Source organism: Rhagoletis zephyria, unplaced genomic scaffold (genome assembly GCF_001687245.7).
Source record: "Rhagoletis zephyria isolate East Lansing unplaced genomic scaffold, Rhagoletis_zephyria_1.1 Rzeph_scaffold_00080, whole genome shotgun sequence".
NCBI lineage: Eukaryota > Metazoa > Arthropoda > Insecta > Diptera > Tephritidae > Rhagoletis > Rhagoletis zephyria.
In genome coordinates, this window is record NW_016157164.1 from 524464 (window position 1) to 542239 (window position 17776).

The 17776-nt window shown below is 36.7% G+C and overlaps 2 protein-coding genes across 2 annotated transcripts in view; both read left to right on the forward strand.

Annotated features, from left to right (window-relative positions):
• The window catches only part of wwk (anoctamin 8 white walker), a 499833-nt gene extending 483732 nt beyond the window's left edge, over window positions 1-16101 (forward strand). Inside the window, exons 16-17 of the mRNA XM_017629247.1 lie at window positions 15049-15194; window positions 15257-16101. Coding sequence (XP_017484736.1) covers window positions 15049-15194; window positions 15257-15502 — 392 coding nt within the window. The 3' untranslated portion in view covers window positions 15503-16101. The remainder of the gene's footprint in view (window positions 1-15048; window positions 15195-15256) is intronic.
• Window positions 1496-6184, forward strand: LOC108373379 (uncharacterized). Its single transcript, XM_017629254.1, has 2 exons — window positions 1496-4977; window positions 5009-6184. The coding sequence occupies exons 1-2, from the start codon at window positions 1723-1725 to the stop codon at window positions 5090-5092; spliced, it is 3339 nt and encodes a 1112-aa protein (XP_017484743.1). The 5' UTR covers window positions 1496-1722; the 3' UTR covers window positions 5093-6184.
• Window positions 16102-17776: the final 1675 nt, after the last annotated feature.

A 17776-nucleotide genomic window follows, 5' to 3' on the forward strand; every position in this document is an offset into this window, starting at 1 on the left:
ATTATTATTATTATTATTATTATTATTATTATTATTATTATTATTTATACAAGCATTTTGTGCCCAATTTGCCGTCAAATTATTCGATTAAAGTTGTTTAGGCCTCCACGCTAAATCAAATTCTTAAATTAAAATATCGGGTGTACCACCCTAATGTTAATTTAACAGATGCACATACATACACATTCGTATGTGAAACAAGACAAAAAGAAAAATTGCACTTTTCCTGTCAGTGCACTTTCGTTAAATTTCCCCTGAAAATGGAACTCTTAAAACCGTTTAGAGGGTTCGACTTCAGTTTCTAATTCTTTAAACTTTCTATTGGATTTTAATCACCAGCGATTACGGACGTTCCGCCACCACACCACTTCATAACCAAGGTAATATTGTAAGCCCCCTTGAATTTTAATATTCATATTAAATAAACCGCCAAACTTAATTGTATTTCAAACTAAAATCGGGTGCTTTTGTTTTCTTATTTTTCCAATAAAAAACACTGGTGCACTTATCGAGGTTAAACCCACCAAGTCGCCAGGGTTTTTCATGGGCCATCTTCGCCAGGAACTATAATTAACCAGAGCAAAGTAAATACAGTCCACTGCAGCTAAACAAAGGCGCCATTCTTTGAATATACAAGCGGTCAAGGGTCACTTGCGGTCACAAATCTCCAGATTATTACATCTGCGCATACAACCGTCCGCCAGCATCAACTGGTGAATTGCCACAAACACTAGCGTGAAGTTACCATAAGTCGGGAACGTACCACATCAGTACACAACACCCAAATTAATCACCAGTACCACATTAAAAAACATTCAGGATTTTCAAAGGTATGTGGTTGACATTTCAAATTTCTTGCACTTTCTCGTATACGTAATACGGCAAATATTTAAAAACACCAAAAACCTGCGCAGATCCAAAATTATCGCGAGTGATCTTGTGGAAATCATCAGTGCATTGATATCACTTTTTGTGTTCTTTCGCACTTAATTAGTAAATAACGTTGTGAACAAATATGTGCAGCAATACACAAGTGTGGGTTACAGTAAATTTTTCTGTACTTAACACCACCTCAGTTGTTAGTGTAACCTTAATATATAGCGAGCACACTTTTTACAAGTTTTTTTTTAATTATATTTAATTTCGTGTTTTCAAAATCACTTATTCAAATTTGCAAAGCATCGATTTTATTATTTTTCACATCGAGTTAGCTTTCAATATTTTCAAACAATCGTGTTGCAAGCATTTGTTAATTGGTCAAATCATCGGCACTAACAACAATTCACTGAGTTGAGGATACATAACCTCACTTGTGACTGCACTTGTTACACACATTTGGTTTCACATTGGGACACTTTTTAACTTCTGCAATTCTGCATCCACAAGATCACTTTGAACGATTAATCAACAAAAATAATATATGCGTAGCACAGTTGAATTATTTCACATTTATACACAAATATTTCGCTGAGAGTTGGGTGGCGAGTATCAGTTCCTGTAATCTTAGAAGATTTTCATTAGTGTGCGCGAGTATACATAAATACATATATTTACATACATATATTACGCTTGATATTTAATAAATAATTTGATATCCGTGCGAAATTGCACCTAAATTGCGGTGTTAACTTATTTGATTGTGGTGGTTTATTCGCTTAAAACTTTGGGAAAGTTATAATTTTCGAAGTGCTCTCGTAACTTATTTTCATTAGGATCTTAAAAATGGAAACATTTATCCGATTAGCTGATGTTGTGCCTGAGTTTGAGGCCGACTACAATAGCATGACTGAAACGGAGCACACAAAATACACTCTTGCCATCCAGCAAGAGGAACTGAAAGCCATGTGGAGGAAAGCAAAGATAGCGTACGAAGAGTATTTGAGTTCAGGTGCGGTAGAAGCAAAATCAGCCTCAGTGAAGGCTAAGTATAAAAGTACCTATTCTACTTATCTGCGCTGCATGTCGAACATGGCAGAACTCCATGCGAAGCTCGTCAAAAGTGACAAAGATACCGAGGATATGTCGGCCAGAGAACACAACATCCATCTCCCACCGTGTGATACGGATGTGTTCAAAGGCGATTATCTCTCGTGGCCTACATTCCGTGACATGTTTACGGCCATTTATATCAATAATAAGCGCCTCACTCCTGTAGAAAAGTTGTTTCATTTGAACCAGAAAACTCAGGGGGAGGCCAAAGAGATAGTTAGCAAATGTGATGTTACAAACGAGGGCTTCAATACTGCATGGAAAAACCTTTGTGATAGGTTCGAGAATAAACGCATTCTAGTGAATTCGCAGATAAAGATTCTTTTTAACCTAGAGTCAGTAGAAAGTGAGTGCGGTACTTCATTAAAAAAGTTACAGCGAAATATTAATAATTGTTTATCGGCTTTGCGATGTCATCAAATTGACGTATCCAATTGGGACGCCATCGTTACATATCTCTGCTCCACGAAATTGCCAGAGAGTACGTTGGCTCTTTGGGAACAAACAATTGAAAATAAAACCGAAATTGCCAAGTGGGAGGATATGGATAAATTCCTCTCTAATAGGTTTCAAACACTTGAAACAATATCAGATATTAAAGCTGTAAAACACCCTCGATTTTCAAAGCCCCAAAATAGCAAAAACAATGAAACTCAGAAAAGGCACGGGGCCTACCAAGCAAGCGTAGCCAAGATTCTGTGCAAATTTTGTAAAGGCAATAATCACAAACTGTCAAAATGCCAAAAATTTCTTAAAATAACAACGGCAGACAGAATCGCCTTCATTAAAAATAATCATGGTTGCTTGAATTGCTTATCTTCTGGACATACTGTGACTAGGTGTACATGCTCATTTAATTGCAGCATCTGTCACCAAAGACACCACACGCTCCTTCACATTCAAGCATTTCAGCCAAAAGCAACTATGAACCAAAGGCATCAAACAAACGTATCCGATGGGTTAGAGAACATCGCGTCAACTTCTGCTCAAGCTCAGGCAAGACACGATGCTTCCAAAGCAAACAAAGGACCAACCCAAAATGTCCAATCCTGCTTTGCTAATACCAACATAGGAATTCTATTAGGGACCGCCCGAGTCAATATATATTTTAATAATACAAATTTTTCGGCCCGCGCTCTAATAGATTCCGGATCGGAGTGCTCTTTCATTACTGAAAGACTTAAGCGTAGGATTAATCTGCCCTCGAGGAGGATACAAGCTCAAGTATCTGGAATAAATAACACAGTCTCAGCTCAAGTAAAAGAGGCGTGTTTTATACAACTGCGGTCACCAATTGACCCACTGATCAATATAGATACCACCGTGTTAGTATTACCACAATTAACTGGAAATCTACCGACTTGCCAAATCGATGCTAGGACTAAGCAAGCGTTTCCAGAGTTAGTTTTAGCAGACAAGAGATTTTTTGTAAGTGAGCAAGTTGATCTTGTCCTCGGTGGAGATATTTACGCACAAATAATGCTAGGCGGTATAAGGAAAGACGTACTGGGAACTCTTCTTGCTCAGGAAACCGTCTTCGGCTGGATTCTCACCGGTCAAACTGACACAAGTACCCCAGCGAATAAGTGCGTATCATTTTTTAGCGAAATAAATTTAGACAAACGCTTAGCGTCCTTTTGGGAATTGGAAGATATCCCAAGAAATAAGACCTACAACAAAGATGAAACCTATTGCGAGGAACTTTATAAAAGCACTACTAAACGGAATAAAGCAGGCAAATATATTGTGTCACTGCCGTTCAAACAGGATTTTCCAACTAACGTACGATTAGGTCCGTCACTTAAGATCGCTTGCTCACAATTTTTTCGAAGTGAAACGCGTTTAGCAAAGGATCCACCTTTACAATCAGAATACAATAGGGTCTTGTCTGAATACGAGACATTGGGCCACATGACTCGGATTCCTGAACATATTCCTGGAGACGAATGTGAGAACTACTTCCTACCTCATCATGCTGTCAGGAAAGAGGAAAGCACTACCACCAAAGTGCGAGTAGTCTTTAACGCATCGTGTCCGACTGCAAACGGAGTCAGTCTCAACGACATCCTCCACCCAGGTCCAGTCCTGCAAAGTGACTTGACAATTTTAATATTACGGTGGAGACTATTTCAATATGTGTTTAACAGCGACATCGAAAAGATGTATCGCCAAATTTTATTAAACCCTGATCAAACCAAATATCAACGTATTGTTTTCCGAAAAAGCTCAAGCGAACCAATTAATTTATATGAACTGAACACGGTTACCTTCGGTGTTAATTGCGCACCTTACTTAGCAATTAGAACCCTACTTCAATTAGCTGACGATGTAGAGAGTTTATATCCTGTAGCTTCAGATATATTGAAAAAATGTATGTATGTCGACGATGTTTTAGCAGGAGGACATACCATCGAATCTACCATCAAAGCTAAAGACGAGGTATCAATGGTTTTACAATCTGCTGGATTCCCGCTACGAAAATGGACATCCAACTGCGAAAAAATACTGGAAGGATTACCCAAATCACACCTTTTAAACGAAGATTTTTTGGATTTTGAGGACACCAGTACCGTCAAGGCGTTGGGCATCAGATGGAATGCCCATTCTGATAAGTTTTATTTTACTGCCAAGCCATTGGAGACTGAGGTTCGCTTTACAAAAAGAGCAATACTTTCGGCTATTGCAAAATTATTTGACCCATTAGGATGGCTCGCGCCATTTGTAGTTACAGCAAAAATTATAATGCAAGACATTTGGTTGGAAGGAACAGGTTGGGACGAAATTGTCTCAACTGCATCGTCCGATCGTTGGCAAAACTTTGTAGAGAGCTACTGCCACATCGACAAAATTCGTATTCCTCGTTGGGTATACTTTTCTCCTACAGATAAAATAGAACTTCATGGCTTCTGCGATGCCTCAGAAAAGGCATACGCAGCCACTATTTTTCTTCGGGTTCAAAAAGCGGAAAAGGTATTTGTCAATCTTCTACTGGCTAAGTCCAGAGTGGCACCGGTCAAAACTATTTCGTTACCACGATTGGAGCTGTGCGGTGCTGTTCTGCTTGCAGAACTTGTTGAATCGATCGTTAGCAATCTCACTTTAGGCCAGTTTACCACACATCTGTGGACAGATTCGACTATTGTCCTAGCCTGGATTCGAAAACCTCCCTGCTCATGGTCAACATTTGTTGCCCATCGCGTAACAAAAATCATTGAGAAAGTTGGAAGCCAAAATTGGCTCCATGTGGATTCAGCATCAAATCCATCAGATTTAGCTAGCAGGGGTATTATTGCGCAAGAATTGGTAGCCTCTTCCTTGTGGTGGGAGGGTCCTTCTTGGTTGCAAGAAGAAAGAACACAATGGCCCACACAGGAAAAGGACTATAAGACACAGTTAGAACAAAAAAGGGTACAGGTTCATGCGACCACGGCAGTCGATATTAGTAATGATATTCTTGAAAGATTTTCCGATCTACCGAGAGCTTTGAGAGTTCTATCATACGTACTGAGATTCTCCCAAAGAACTCGCCGTAACACTAGAGCTTCATTTCAAGCGGAATCTTGTTCGATTTCAGCTGATGAAATCAAAGCAACGACTCAACGCTTAATAATTATCTGCCAGAAGCAGCATTATGGTCAGGAGTACTCATCACTGAGATCGGCAAAATTAATAAGTCCAAAAAGTGAAATCTTGTCCCTGAACCCATACATTGACAAGGAAAATATAATTAGGACAGGTGGTCGCCTTGGAAAATCTTTAGATCTCGCTTATAACGAGCGCCACCCAATTATCCTTCCATATAATAGCAACTTGTCTCGTCTTATAGTCCAGTTCGTTCACAAAGTATCACTGCATGGTGAGAATCAGCTTATGTTGCGCTTGATTAGAACGCAATATTGGATACCTCGAGTCCAGAATATGATCAAATCGACAATTCACAACTGTAAGATCTGTACGATCTACCGAAAACGGTCGCAAACGCAGCTTATGGGCATTCTTCCTAAAGAACGCACCACATTTTCACGCGCGTTTACTAACACAGGTGTCGACTTCACCGGACCTTTCGACATAAAGAACTACAACGGACGAGGTTGCAGGGTGTCTAAGGGGTACGTATGTCTGTTTGTGTGCTTTGCAACCAAGGCGATCCATTTGGAAGCCACCTCTGATTTAAGCACACAATCATTCTTGGCAGCATTTGCAAGATTCGTGGGGAGGCGAGGTTGCCCAAAAAATGTTTACTCCGACAACGGTACCAACTTTGTCGGAGCTTCGCGATCGCTAAGATCAGAATTCAAAGCCTTTATGGCCGATGCCCGCAATAACACCATAACAAAATACACCCATCAAATGCTTACATGGCATTTCATTCCCGCCGCAGCTCCCCACATGGGTGGATTGTGGGAGGCGGGAGTCAAAAGTTTTAAATGCCACTTCACAAAAATCGCTTCAAACTATAAATATACATTCGAAGAATTTACGACCCTTCTATGCAGAGTTGAGTCATGCCTCAACTCGCGACCCCTCAGTCCCTCTTCAAACCAACAATCAGACTTAGAGACACTTACTCCAGGTCACTTCTTAGTCGGCGGGCACCTTCTTGCTCCTCCTGAAATCGACGCTGATGAACACCGTGCGTCGATTGTGAATCGTTGGCAAAGACTGAAGGCTCTACACCATACGTTCTGCAAGNCTGCAAGAGGTGGAAAACAGAATACCTGTCGGAACTCCAAAAGCGCAATAAGTGGAAATACCCACAAGCCAACTTGAAAAATGGAGACCTCGTCGTTATTAAGGAAAACAACCTACCACCTAACGAGTGGAGATTAGGTAGAATCGTTAACCTACACCCAGGTTCAGATAAGGTTGAAATTCGATTTCTTCCGAATGTCGAACATTACCCAACCATTCAATTATTCGATTCGATAAATGGTGATACAAATTCGATTTAATTTGTATTTTTTCAAATTTTCAACAACCTTTTACTGAAAAATTTAAAAGTTTGTCTGTAATGATAGTTCAAATCGAAAAAGAGACCAGCAATTGAACTTACACTGAAGTGATTAATTATCCGCAGCCTATCTTCACAACCAAAAGTAAAAACAAATAACAAGTATTTCTTTCTCAAAATATATCAGCGAAAAATCCAAAAATTTATATGTATTTTCGTTGTATAAATTAAAAATTAACAAAATGTATATTGAAACTAATCTTTTGAGAAGTATAATGTACTTTATTTTTTCGTGCTCTACAAGAGCAAGAGAGATTTGTACGAACTTCACGTTACATACTTAAGTAAACAAGACGAGCAGTTCTATTCGAGCCACATTTTTGGCAAATGCGTCAGAAAGACGAAATTCGTTTTTTGTTTATAAAAAAAAAAAAAAAATTCGATTTTTATCCGAATTTCAGCACCACAAAGTTCGATTTCGAAAATTCGCCAGTTTGGAGCTAAAATTCGACTCAAATTCGAATCTCGAAGCTTCGAAGACATTAGAACTAATTTATGGCCCCAATAGAAATATATGATACCAATAGAAATATACATTCGACCATGCCTACTCAACAAAATATGTAGACATATGCAGTGTTGCCATCTTTTCATTTTCAAAAAGCACCAAAAACTTGAAAAAAAGCATTTTACCACACTAAAAGCACCAAATTTTTTTGAATCAAGGGATACTTTTTTCATAACATAATGCCGAAGTACTGCACATTAAAACTGGTATATCTCGAGAAAGAAAAATCGAATCGCATCAAACGAAAATGATGCCCTGATTAGAAATGAGCAAATAATTTGATGTTTTCATTATATAACCTCAAATATCTCTAAAAACCGTGTCTTTGGCACTTTGAGGTTAGGATATCTCATTATTCTAGTGCTAGAGCAAATGTGAGGCCAGATTTGGATTCAGCACCAAGAAACGATGTGTTTTACTCAGGTGGCAAAAAGAAAAAAATTTACAAATAATTAGAAAAAAGAAAAACAAATACTTAACATACTTGCGTACTAGCATTTTCAACGTGAATAGAATTTAACAAGGTGGGTTTGCAACTTTTTTATCAATCATGGTTGTATTTTAGTCCATTTCAATTTGTAGATTCTTGTAAATTCAGTGCTGCCACAACCTTAAATATTTTAAATTATTGCAGGTTTTAACTATCTCGAAGTAATTTTAGTTCAGAAAAAAAGCACTAAAAAGGGCACTAGGCACTAAATAATTTTTTTTTGGCATTTAAATTTTCAAAAAGCACTAAATCTGGTGCTTAAGGCACCAAGTTGGCAACTATGGACATATGTATGAATGCAAAAACTTAGATCCAGGCAAAAGATAGTTAACACTCACCAAAGTTTCGGCAACACTTATAAAATGTGGTCATTGGGTCATCTGCAGACCGGGTCTGCATTTGCATAAAATAAGATTTTTTGTGAGAGCACGCAGGACATTCAGCTTGGGTGGAATCTACATTTTCCAATGCGGCTGCACCACCCATGATATGATCAACTTCCTTCAATCGTGGAAATGTTCGAGTTAAAATTTTTCGTTTAATATTACATATATATGGGCAGGTATTGCCTGAAAATCGGTACCCTGCTGTATCCTGTTCAACCATTAATATAATACCAAAAGTCGGGCAGAACAATAGCATAATTCCCAAAGATTTCTTGAAGTTTTTATTATTTTAGGTGTATTCAGTACCCAAATATAAAAGATGTAGCACGTTTTAGATGAATTATAACCAAGTAGGGTCAAAGATGGCAAAGACGGAAGGCGAAAAGCGCTGTAAAGAAGAAAAGATATTAGCTAGATAATTTGGGTTGAATAAAAGCTTCATATTAGATTAATGCATATTTCGCGATACTTGGTTTGCTTTTTCCGAGAGGAATTGGTGTTGCGAGTAGCGCCTGCATATGAAAATTCCGCACTTTCCATTCTGCATACAAGAATTCCCCATTCATCTTTCCGGCGAACTCGGTTATGAGTGTCAAATATGCTGTACTTGAGTGAATGAATGTTCTGGGTGGTATATTTCCAACGAGAGCTGAAAGGAAGGACAAAAACTATCAAATTAAAATACTACAAGCAAAAATACGCAACTTACCGCCTCGTAAACACTCGTGCCATTCAGGAAATTCTTATATGTGCTGCAATTGACATCGATGAAAGCATGATAAAAACATTACAAGGTAAAATCATTGAGAGGCAGTCTGACGTTTGCCAACAATATAATTTTAAAATTCGAGCTCAGGCTCACACACAAATTCTCATTTTTAATCTCAAACAACAACAATTGTGAACAATTTCATTTTTTTATTTTCAATTTTATATGATTTTAAAATGTTTGCAAACGTCAGAAAAAAATCATGGCCGACGAATTGAGAGAATGGTTTTACCTTCTAATGTTTTTATCATGGATGAAAGTGTCATTTTAAAAATAGTGATGTGCAAAGTTGCCGCAATACTCGGTACCCAAAGTTTCGGTGTTGCTAACCGATACCGATTCAATGCATTATACCTTGGTAATATAAGCACACTTAAATCACTTGTTGCATAATTTTACCAGTCCATTTTTTCAAAGGAATAATAATTGTTCACATAACTTTACTGAAACTTCGATAACTTAACTAATAACTTTATCTAATTTTCGTTCTTCCCTCCGTAAAGGCGCGGTGTGGAATCAGTATTTACAATAAAAAAAATAAAAATCAGTATTTACAATAAAAAAAATCAGTATTTACAATAAAAAAAAATCAGTATTTACAATAAAAAAAAATATATATATATATATATATATATAAAAGTTCGCTAATGGGCTTTACCTCTCAAAAATACTTCCATATGTTTGGCTGTCGTGCGTATATTATAAAACTATTATTATTATTATTTTTTTTTGTCCGACACCGAGTATCGAAAGTACCGGATACCTTTAAATCGGTACGGAATATGAATACTCATATGTGTTGACTATCACATCTCTAACATAAGAACGTAAATGTCAATTTACGCTCTTGGTTGACAACGCAGCCAGGGTTGGGACTCTCCTACGATCGCAAAACTAAAAATCTACTACGCAACTTATTCCCTGCTACTTGGATTTGCTCGAAACAAAGCAAGGCTTAGCACATATGAATTTTCTTTTTATAAAATCGTGAGTGAATCAATTTTGACGTGCCCTATATTTTAGTAATATCAAAATAAATCATTAAAATTGTGATATTACCAAGCACATTCATAAGCACTTGCGGTTTAACCGATTCAGCGAAGTTCCGCACCATGCGAACAAATAATGAAATTGTTTATTCTTTCGGGTGGGAGGCCAAGGTAAACACACCATNTCTTGCGCCCCCAGCAGTACCATCGACAGGGACCTAGCACGGGAGCTTCAGCTCGAAGCCAGCAACGCCCGCGCGAAAACATGTTCCCTCGTGCTGCGAGGAAAGTACGGGGTCGCGGAACGGGTAAATACTCAGGCCAGGCTAGTTACGCGATACAACCGACTCAGCCCCGCGGCTAACATCGACCCAACGATAGCGACGCCGTTTCAATTTATGCGTCTGGCGGATCCACAGTTCTATCGGGCCACCCCCACTCGACTAACACTTGGCGCTGATGTGTACGCCCAGGTCATGGTATGTGGCACTCCGCCAACAACGATCGGCGGTTTACTGGCGCAAGCTTCCATGTTCGGGCTGATTATATCAGGAGCTCACCAAATGTGACAAAACATTTAAAATTTTATATTTAGTATTCATGAATACATACCGAATTTAAATAAAAGTGCAATGAAATGATCAACCACACCCTTTTTCCTTATTAGCTTTTTTCTTCCATTTTTTCCCCTTAGCTAGTAACTGCAATGAGGACCGGAGAAGGGTCGGACTAGATCCCCGGGCAAGGACTAACCTGCGGCAGAACTTACAATGTGAAAGAACATAATTTACAATGTAAATAAATGTAAAATTAGGTGTGGTGGCTGAATCATCTTTGAGACGTTGCTTATAGCAAGGGGCCGGTATGTTTAGGCCTCCACGCTAAATCAAATTCTTAAATTAAAATATCGGGTGTACCACCCTAATGTTAATTTAACAGATGCACACACATACACATTCGTATGTGAAACAAGACAAAAAGAAAAACTGCACTTTTCCTGTCAGTGCACTTTCGTTAAATTTCCCCTGAAAACGGAACTCTTAAAGCGTTTAGAGGGTTCGACTTCAGTTTCTAATTCTTTAGACTTTCTATTGGATTTTAATCACCAGCGATCACGGACGTTCCGCCACCACACCACTTCACAAGCAAGGTAATATTGTAAGCCCCCTTGAATTTTAATATTCATATTAAATAAACCGCCAAACTTAATTGTATTTCAAACTAAAATCTGGTGCTTTTGTTTTCTTATTTTTCCAATAAAAAACACTGGTGCACTTATCGAGTTTTTTTTGTTGAAAATTTGAATTATTTAATTTTTGTACGCATGTACATACATACATATGAATTAAATATATGCATTGAAATTAGTTAAATTAAATTTGTTCGTATAATAAAGGAAAACAAATATTTAGTTCAATGTTATCATATTAGTTAGTTTTTATTTAGAACAGAGGGTTTTGGATGTACATATATTCTAAAATGGAGACAAGAGCCACAATAAAGATGAAATAATGCCCGCGGGCGTTATTGCCATATCGAAAGGGAAATAATGCCCACCGGCAAAAGGCAATAAAGCGTGCGGGCTTAATATCGTTTTCGAAAAGGCAATAACGCCCGCGGGTTTTTTTTTTTTTAAGTGCCAAGCATTCGTTTATTACAATCAAATATGATATACTGTTCATCCCCAAATAATCTAGGATATAATTTTGAAACTATTCAGGGGCTTCCCTTAAACTGCAAAACTTTGAAAAACCTAAAAGTCTTATTCATAGGTCAAGATTTGGATGAAATGAAAAAACCCGGTTTCTTCGATCAAAAATTCCGGTTTATTCGATATTCGAAAAATCCAGAAATATGTTTCCGAAAAAACGATGGAAACCGGTTTGGAAAAACCGAGTCAATTACCCTAGCACATATACACATATAAGTTCAAGACTATATTTTTGCTTTAATTGCTTAACTTTGACAACTTTTATGCAATTCGATTAGGTGAGGTATAAATTTATTAGAACATAAATGTTATTTTTGGTAAATACTACATGTTTAGCAACTTTCTTAGAAATATTTGAAATCAGCGACGGTCAAAGTTTAAAAAGTTAAGAAAAATAGGGGCTTATTTAATTTAACTAAGTCTAACAATATACTGTTTTACTCATTTTAAAGGCCTATAAATCCTCTTTTCAAAATATTTTCGGTTTTTAAATCGGATGAAAAATAGTCAATCTGTTAATAGACAAGTTCATCAAGTACGAACATAACGGTTTTTTTTTAATAATAGAAAAAATGGAGGGTTCAGGAACTATACGGAAACCATTTTCGTGTTGCACTCGATCATAGCTACAACCTACACTAGGATTTGTTTCGGGTGTATTTCATGACACTGAAGCACCGTGTTATCACTCGAATCCCCCCTGGACGCAAAAGAGGAACACTGCTATAAATCTCATAAAAAGGGTTGAGAGACCAGGAGTTCAGTAATGCAAAAAACAGAAAGATAGAAAGAACATATTACAAAAAACGGGTGCCCTAATAATATAATAAGTAAACTTATAGCAACAACAATAAGTAAAGGAAAGTCAGCAAGCATGAGCATGCATGAGAAGCTGTAAATAAACATGAACACAAAAAATTTGCTGGAGTCACATACATGTATAGATGGATTAACGGCAATAAAATATTATACAAAAACATTCGAAACGAAAATATTACCTTTGCTCACAAACCAAACTACACACTTAGCACAATTTTCAGTAAAACAAAAGACAAAATCAGCAGACAATGTTGTTTACGAAATAAAATGCAAAGGATAGCAGACTTCGAAAACACCTAAATATAACACTTAGAAAGGAGGGAGAGGGCAAGATTAACATTAAAAGGTCTACGAATACAAGAAAGAATACAGGACGCGATGACAAGAATGATATAATATAAGATTACGCCAATCGAGCTGAGAGCAACCGGGCGTGACATCTACAAATATCAGAATGAGAGAGCAAGACGAACTCAACAAGAAAAAGAAGAAGCATCGAACAAACGGCAGTATTGCCAAGTTTTGAATTTGAAAAAGCACCAAATTTTTATTGGTGTATTTAATGGACTTTAATGCAAACATAATTTTATTGTAAGGATGCCGACTCAAATTAATAAAAATCAATGTTTCTTACACGAAGGTCGATTTCTTCTGGCATGATTGAAGGTGCTGCCACATACTGTGTTCTCGCATATGATTGCCACTGTGCCATGATTTTGTTAAAATTTTTGTAGAGTTGCTTACCACACCCACGATTGTTATAAGATTTGCTTCAATTTTTTTAAGATTTGCAAATGTGGTGTTTTCAAACTAAAACCAAAGAACCAAGCACCAAACTCAAAAATTTTCCCGTTTTGAATACCCACTAAATTTGGTGCGAAAAGCTGGAAGTTGGCAACAGTGAAATTAAGCAAAGGTTTGGTGTCAAAGAAAAATAAACAGATGTATCGTGAACAATTTTATTCGTGCATTTGTGTATGTTAACGAATTGTTGTCATATTGCAATATGTTATATTTATTGTATCTAATGGGTTGCGTTTTTTTATGTTTTATTCCAAATTAATAAAAATATACTCCCTGAAGAAGGCAAAAATAACGCCAAAGTGTGTAGGAGGAAAAAAAGAAACTTGTTTTCGCTTTTTTAAATTACCGGCTGGAAGAGCTTCTAGAATAACTAAAAAATTATTTCGATAATTGGTGAGAAGTTTGTTCCCTGCATGCAGTATTGCAGTGACTAGCTCGACGTAAGCCCAAAACGAGTAATTTTAGTAATGCCTATAAGGCATTCTTATAAAATTATAAACACGTAATTCTCTGAGCTGCCAATCAAATGAATTTTTGTAACGGGCGGAATGAAATTGGGCTACGCAATAATATCTAAGACCTGTTGAGATTTCCATGCATGTGTTAAGCTCTGAAAAATCTAGCAACTACCCTGCAGGAAAGTTACTAGTTGTGAACTAAAACTCTAACAGTTTGCGTTTCAGCCCAACAAGTTCACGTTCTATCCCTTTTCAATGTTAGCGCTGGCGTTTTTAACATTGCGATGTCCTACGAGATGTCAATTGTCAGGCTATGCATCATCATCTACTAGTAGAAATACTAGTAGCATCATACCAGTTGATGAGATAGTCTGCCAATTCATCCCCCGTGAAAAGCATAAGTATACCTTTTTGCTCGCGGCGCTCCAACAGACGCAATGGCCGACAAAGCAAAGCACTCGCGTGGTATGTCTGAGGCCCCAAGTTCAAGTCCTAGCGCAGGGAAAATTTTACATACTTTTTTATTTGTTTTTTATTTTTTTTTTTTAGTTTCTATTGTAATTTTTTAATTTAATTTAAAAAAATATTTCTTTAAATTTTTTTTTTTTGAAAAGCATTTTTTCCATATGTTTATTCTGCAATGCAGTTCGATTTTCTAATTTGCTATTTATATTTAAATTGTAATAATTATTTTTTTTACATTGATTTAACTTTAAAAATCTTAAACTCCTCCAAGCGGCCTAGAACCCGCGATCTCAGAACGTTAATTTTAAGCTTTGGCAAGTCAAAGGCAGATGTCGCTGAATGCTTAAGTTCTTCGAATTTGTCGAACTGGTAGACACATACCTACTAGTTAATGAACTAGTATTTTTTCTAATTGGTTTGGCTGTTCACTGCAAGGTATGTACGTGAATCCAATATTGCATATTGCTGATTTTACACGGCTCTCTATTAAACTACTTTAGGCAATGTTTCTTTCGTAATTAGAACACCACCATCTCAATTTAACTTTGCCTGAAGCTTATAGTTTTAAATGCTACTCTAGCTAGGACGTTGATAAGAATTGTGTGAATCATTAACTAATAGTCGCGCAAATTTCTTATTTTTCATACAGCAGCCGAGCTTGCAGCCAAAAAGTCGCGTTTAAAGCAGAAGCTTGTGAAAAGCGCAAGGTCGGTTGGCATCTTCTCATTGAAACTAAAAGAACGACGACAGCGGGAAGCGGAGAAGGCAGCAAATATTGCCATCGAACACGCTAAGGTAAAATATTCTTTTAATATTCATATATGTACATACATGCTATTCCGCAATATATTCCAAAGGCTTTGGCTAAGTTACCGCCCATGCCGCAACCCGGTGGTGAGCTCTCTCTAATACCCATTGAACAACTTATACAAATTGATGACATAAAACCGGCAAGCAAAACCCAACCCACCACTTCGTCGACAGAGACGGCGTCGGCGCCAACATCCTCGTCTGTTGCTGAGACATCATCAGAAGTGATGACAGCATCATCATCCGCATTGGCTGCGGCGATGCAACAATTCCAAAGTTCGGGAAACTGTTGAGTGCACACATGTTACGTACGAAATTTGGAAACGAACTCTCTCCTACATGGATATTAAGTGCATAGACCCTTTCAGACACGTCAAGTCTTGAAAGCAATTTTTTTCGCATTCTTTTTTGTGTATTCTATTTGCTTCCAGACGCGTCAACTTTTATTGATTTCAAGTTCTTGGTTCTTTAAATGGAAAGTAACGAAAAGATCCAAATAGACAAGAAAACTTGAAACGAATTGACGGTACCGTGGTATCTGTACTCTTCCCCTCTTTTCTCACCTCCTTCGCTTGTGAACGAGCAGACTTGAAAGCAAGACTTGACGTGTCTGAAAGCTGACATACGATACAATTTTAGCATGCATACATATATACCTACATATAACTGTAAATATCTAAGGTACGAGTCTTAAAATTTTTTTTAAGTTTTCATGAGAAACACTACTGATTATTTACAAATAAATATGTATTGATGACTACATGCATACATTGTATGTATAATAATAATTAGGGCAACCAAAAATATGCCGTAAAAACATGATTTTAAGCGCTTAAAACACACACGATAAAATAAGAAATATGCATAAATATGCACGAATAATATCAAAAACATGCTTAAAATATGCATTTAAAAAAATAAATAGCTCAAATTTTCTTGTGTAAAAATCTATTGAATTTTATTCAAAATGTACAAAAACACTGGTAAATGTAAAATATTACACATTCAGGGCGTATTCACTTACATATGGGTGTTTCCTGCATTACGGACGTTCCGTTTGGATACACTTTTTTCATCATAACAACTATAGTAAGCTCTGAATGAACACAAAGTTTTTGTCATGAGTAGTCATCATCAATACCTATCTGAAATCAATAAAAATATTTTCCATAAATGTTCTATGGTAAGTGTATAGCGATTAAAAGTTCCCGTTCGGACGTTCCCAAAATGGAACTCGTATCGAAGATGACTGATGATTTTTGCTAAATTCTGCTAATCTATTAACGGTACAAAAAAATGAAAATGTTAGAATAATAAGCAGCCATAACCATTGCGTCAACTTAAACTTCCTAACGATGTTTAGTAGCTGCCGAAAACTGTTCGAAGTTATTCGGACGTTCCCGTTCGGACGTTCCGATTTTTTTCAATGATAAAATTTTTTGTATAAGGATTTAAACACACTCGTTTTTTTAATGCAAATATGGGGTTTTATTGTAAATAAATCTACATCTATATGAAGGCCTTAGTTAACGTTCGTTGAAGTCATTTCTTCGTATAAGCAGACGTACATATCGACGCCTCCAAACCATACTATGCTAAGTCTGACTAAGTCTAAGCTGACATAGCATGGTTTGGAGGCGTCGATATGTACTGTATCTATATACTGTTACTCACAAAGTTGAGTATACAGTTTGTTTTTGTTAATATTCGCAATGTTTTACATGCTAATTTTTATTTTAGTTTTGTATTAAAATATGGCTTATATTTTAGCAAACCCCATTTAAATCTAAATATTAAGCTGTGTACGAAAATTATGAAAAATCTGCAAAGCAAACTTTTTAACACGAATTTCTAAAAAAATCGGGTATGCAGTTTTATAGTCCATTCAGTTCTAGTACAATAATGTGCAAATTTCAAATACTATCAAAAAAACCGTATACTCAATTTTGTGTGTAACAAGTCCCACATAGAAGAATATGAACAAAAGTTATTTGAAGCGTTCGGACAACAACAAATTGTAAGTATATTGAAAATCGGAACGTCCGAACGCTTCAAATAACTTTTGTTCATATTGTAAGTTACAATCGATAATCCTATAGCTTTCCGAAAAAAATTTTATGCGACTGGCAAGAGTAACCAAAACTAGCTTTTGTATTAAAATTTTGACAAATAAAATAAACTTTACGACTATTTTTTTTTGTACGTAAACTATATTTTGCGTCCGAACGCTGGAAAAAAGCACGATTTGTAATTTAACTTTATATAGACCTTTCCTAGTATATGTTTACATTGTTTTTGTTGTAGGGCTTGCGGAGCATAACATACTAAATTTTTGTATAGAGTTCCAATTCTTTTTAATCGTGTACCAAAATGATTAAGGCGTTCTGGAAGGTATGATTTCTCCGAAAAAAAAATTTTAAGTGTAGTTGGAAAGACGCAAATATCTTGAAATGGATTGGACCAATTAGTCCAATATTTTGGTGGATGAAAGACAAAATATGCAGTTATCGATTGGCATCTACACATTTTGTCCAAGCAAAATTTTATTTTTTGTTGCTCTTGGTTGA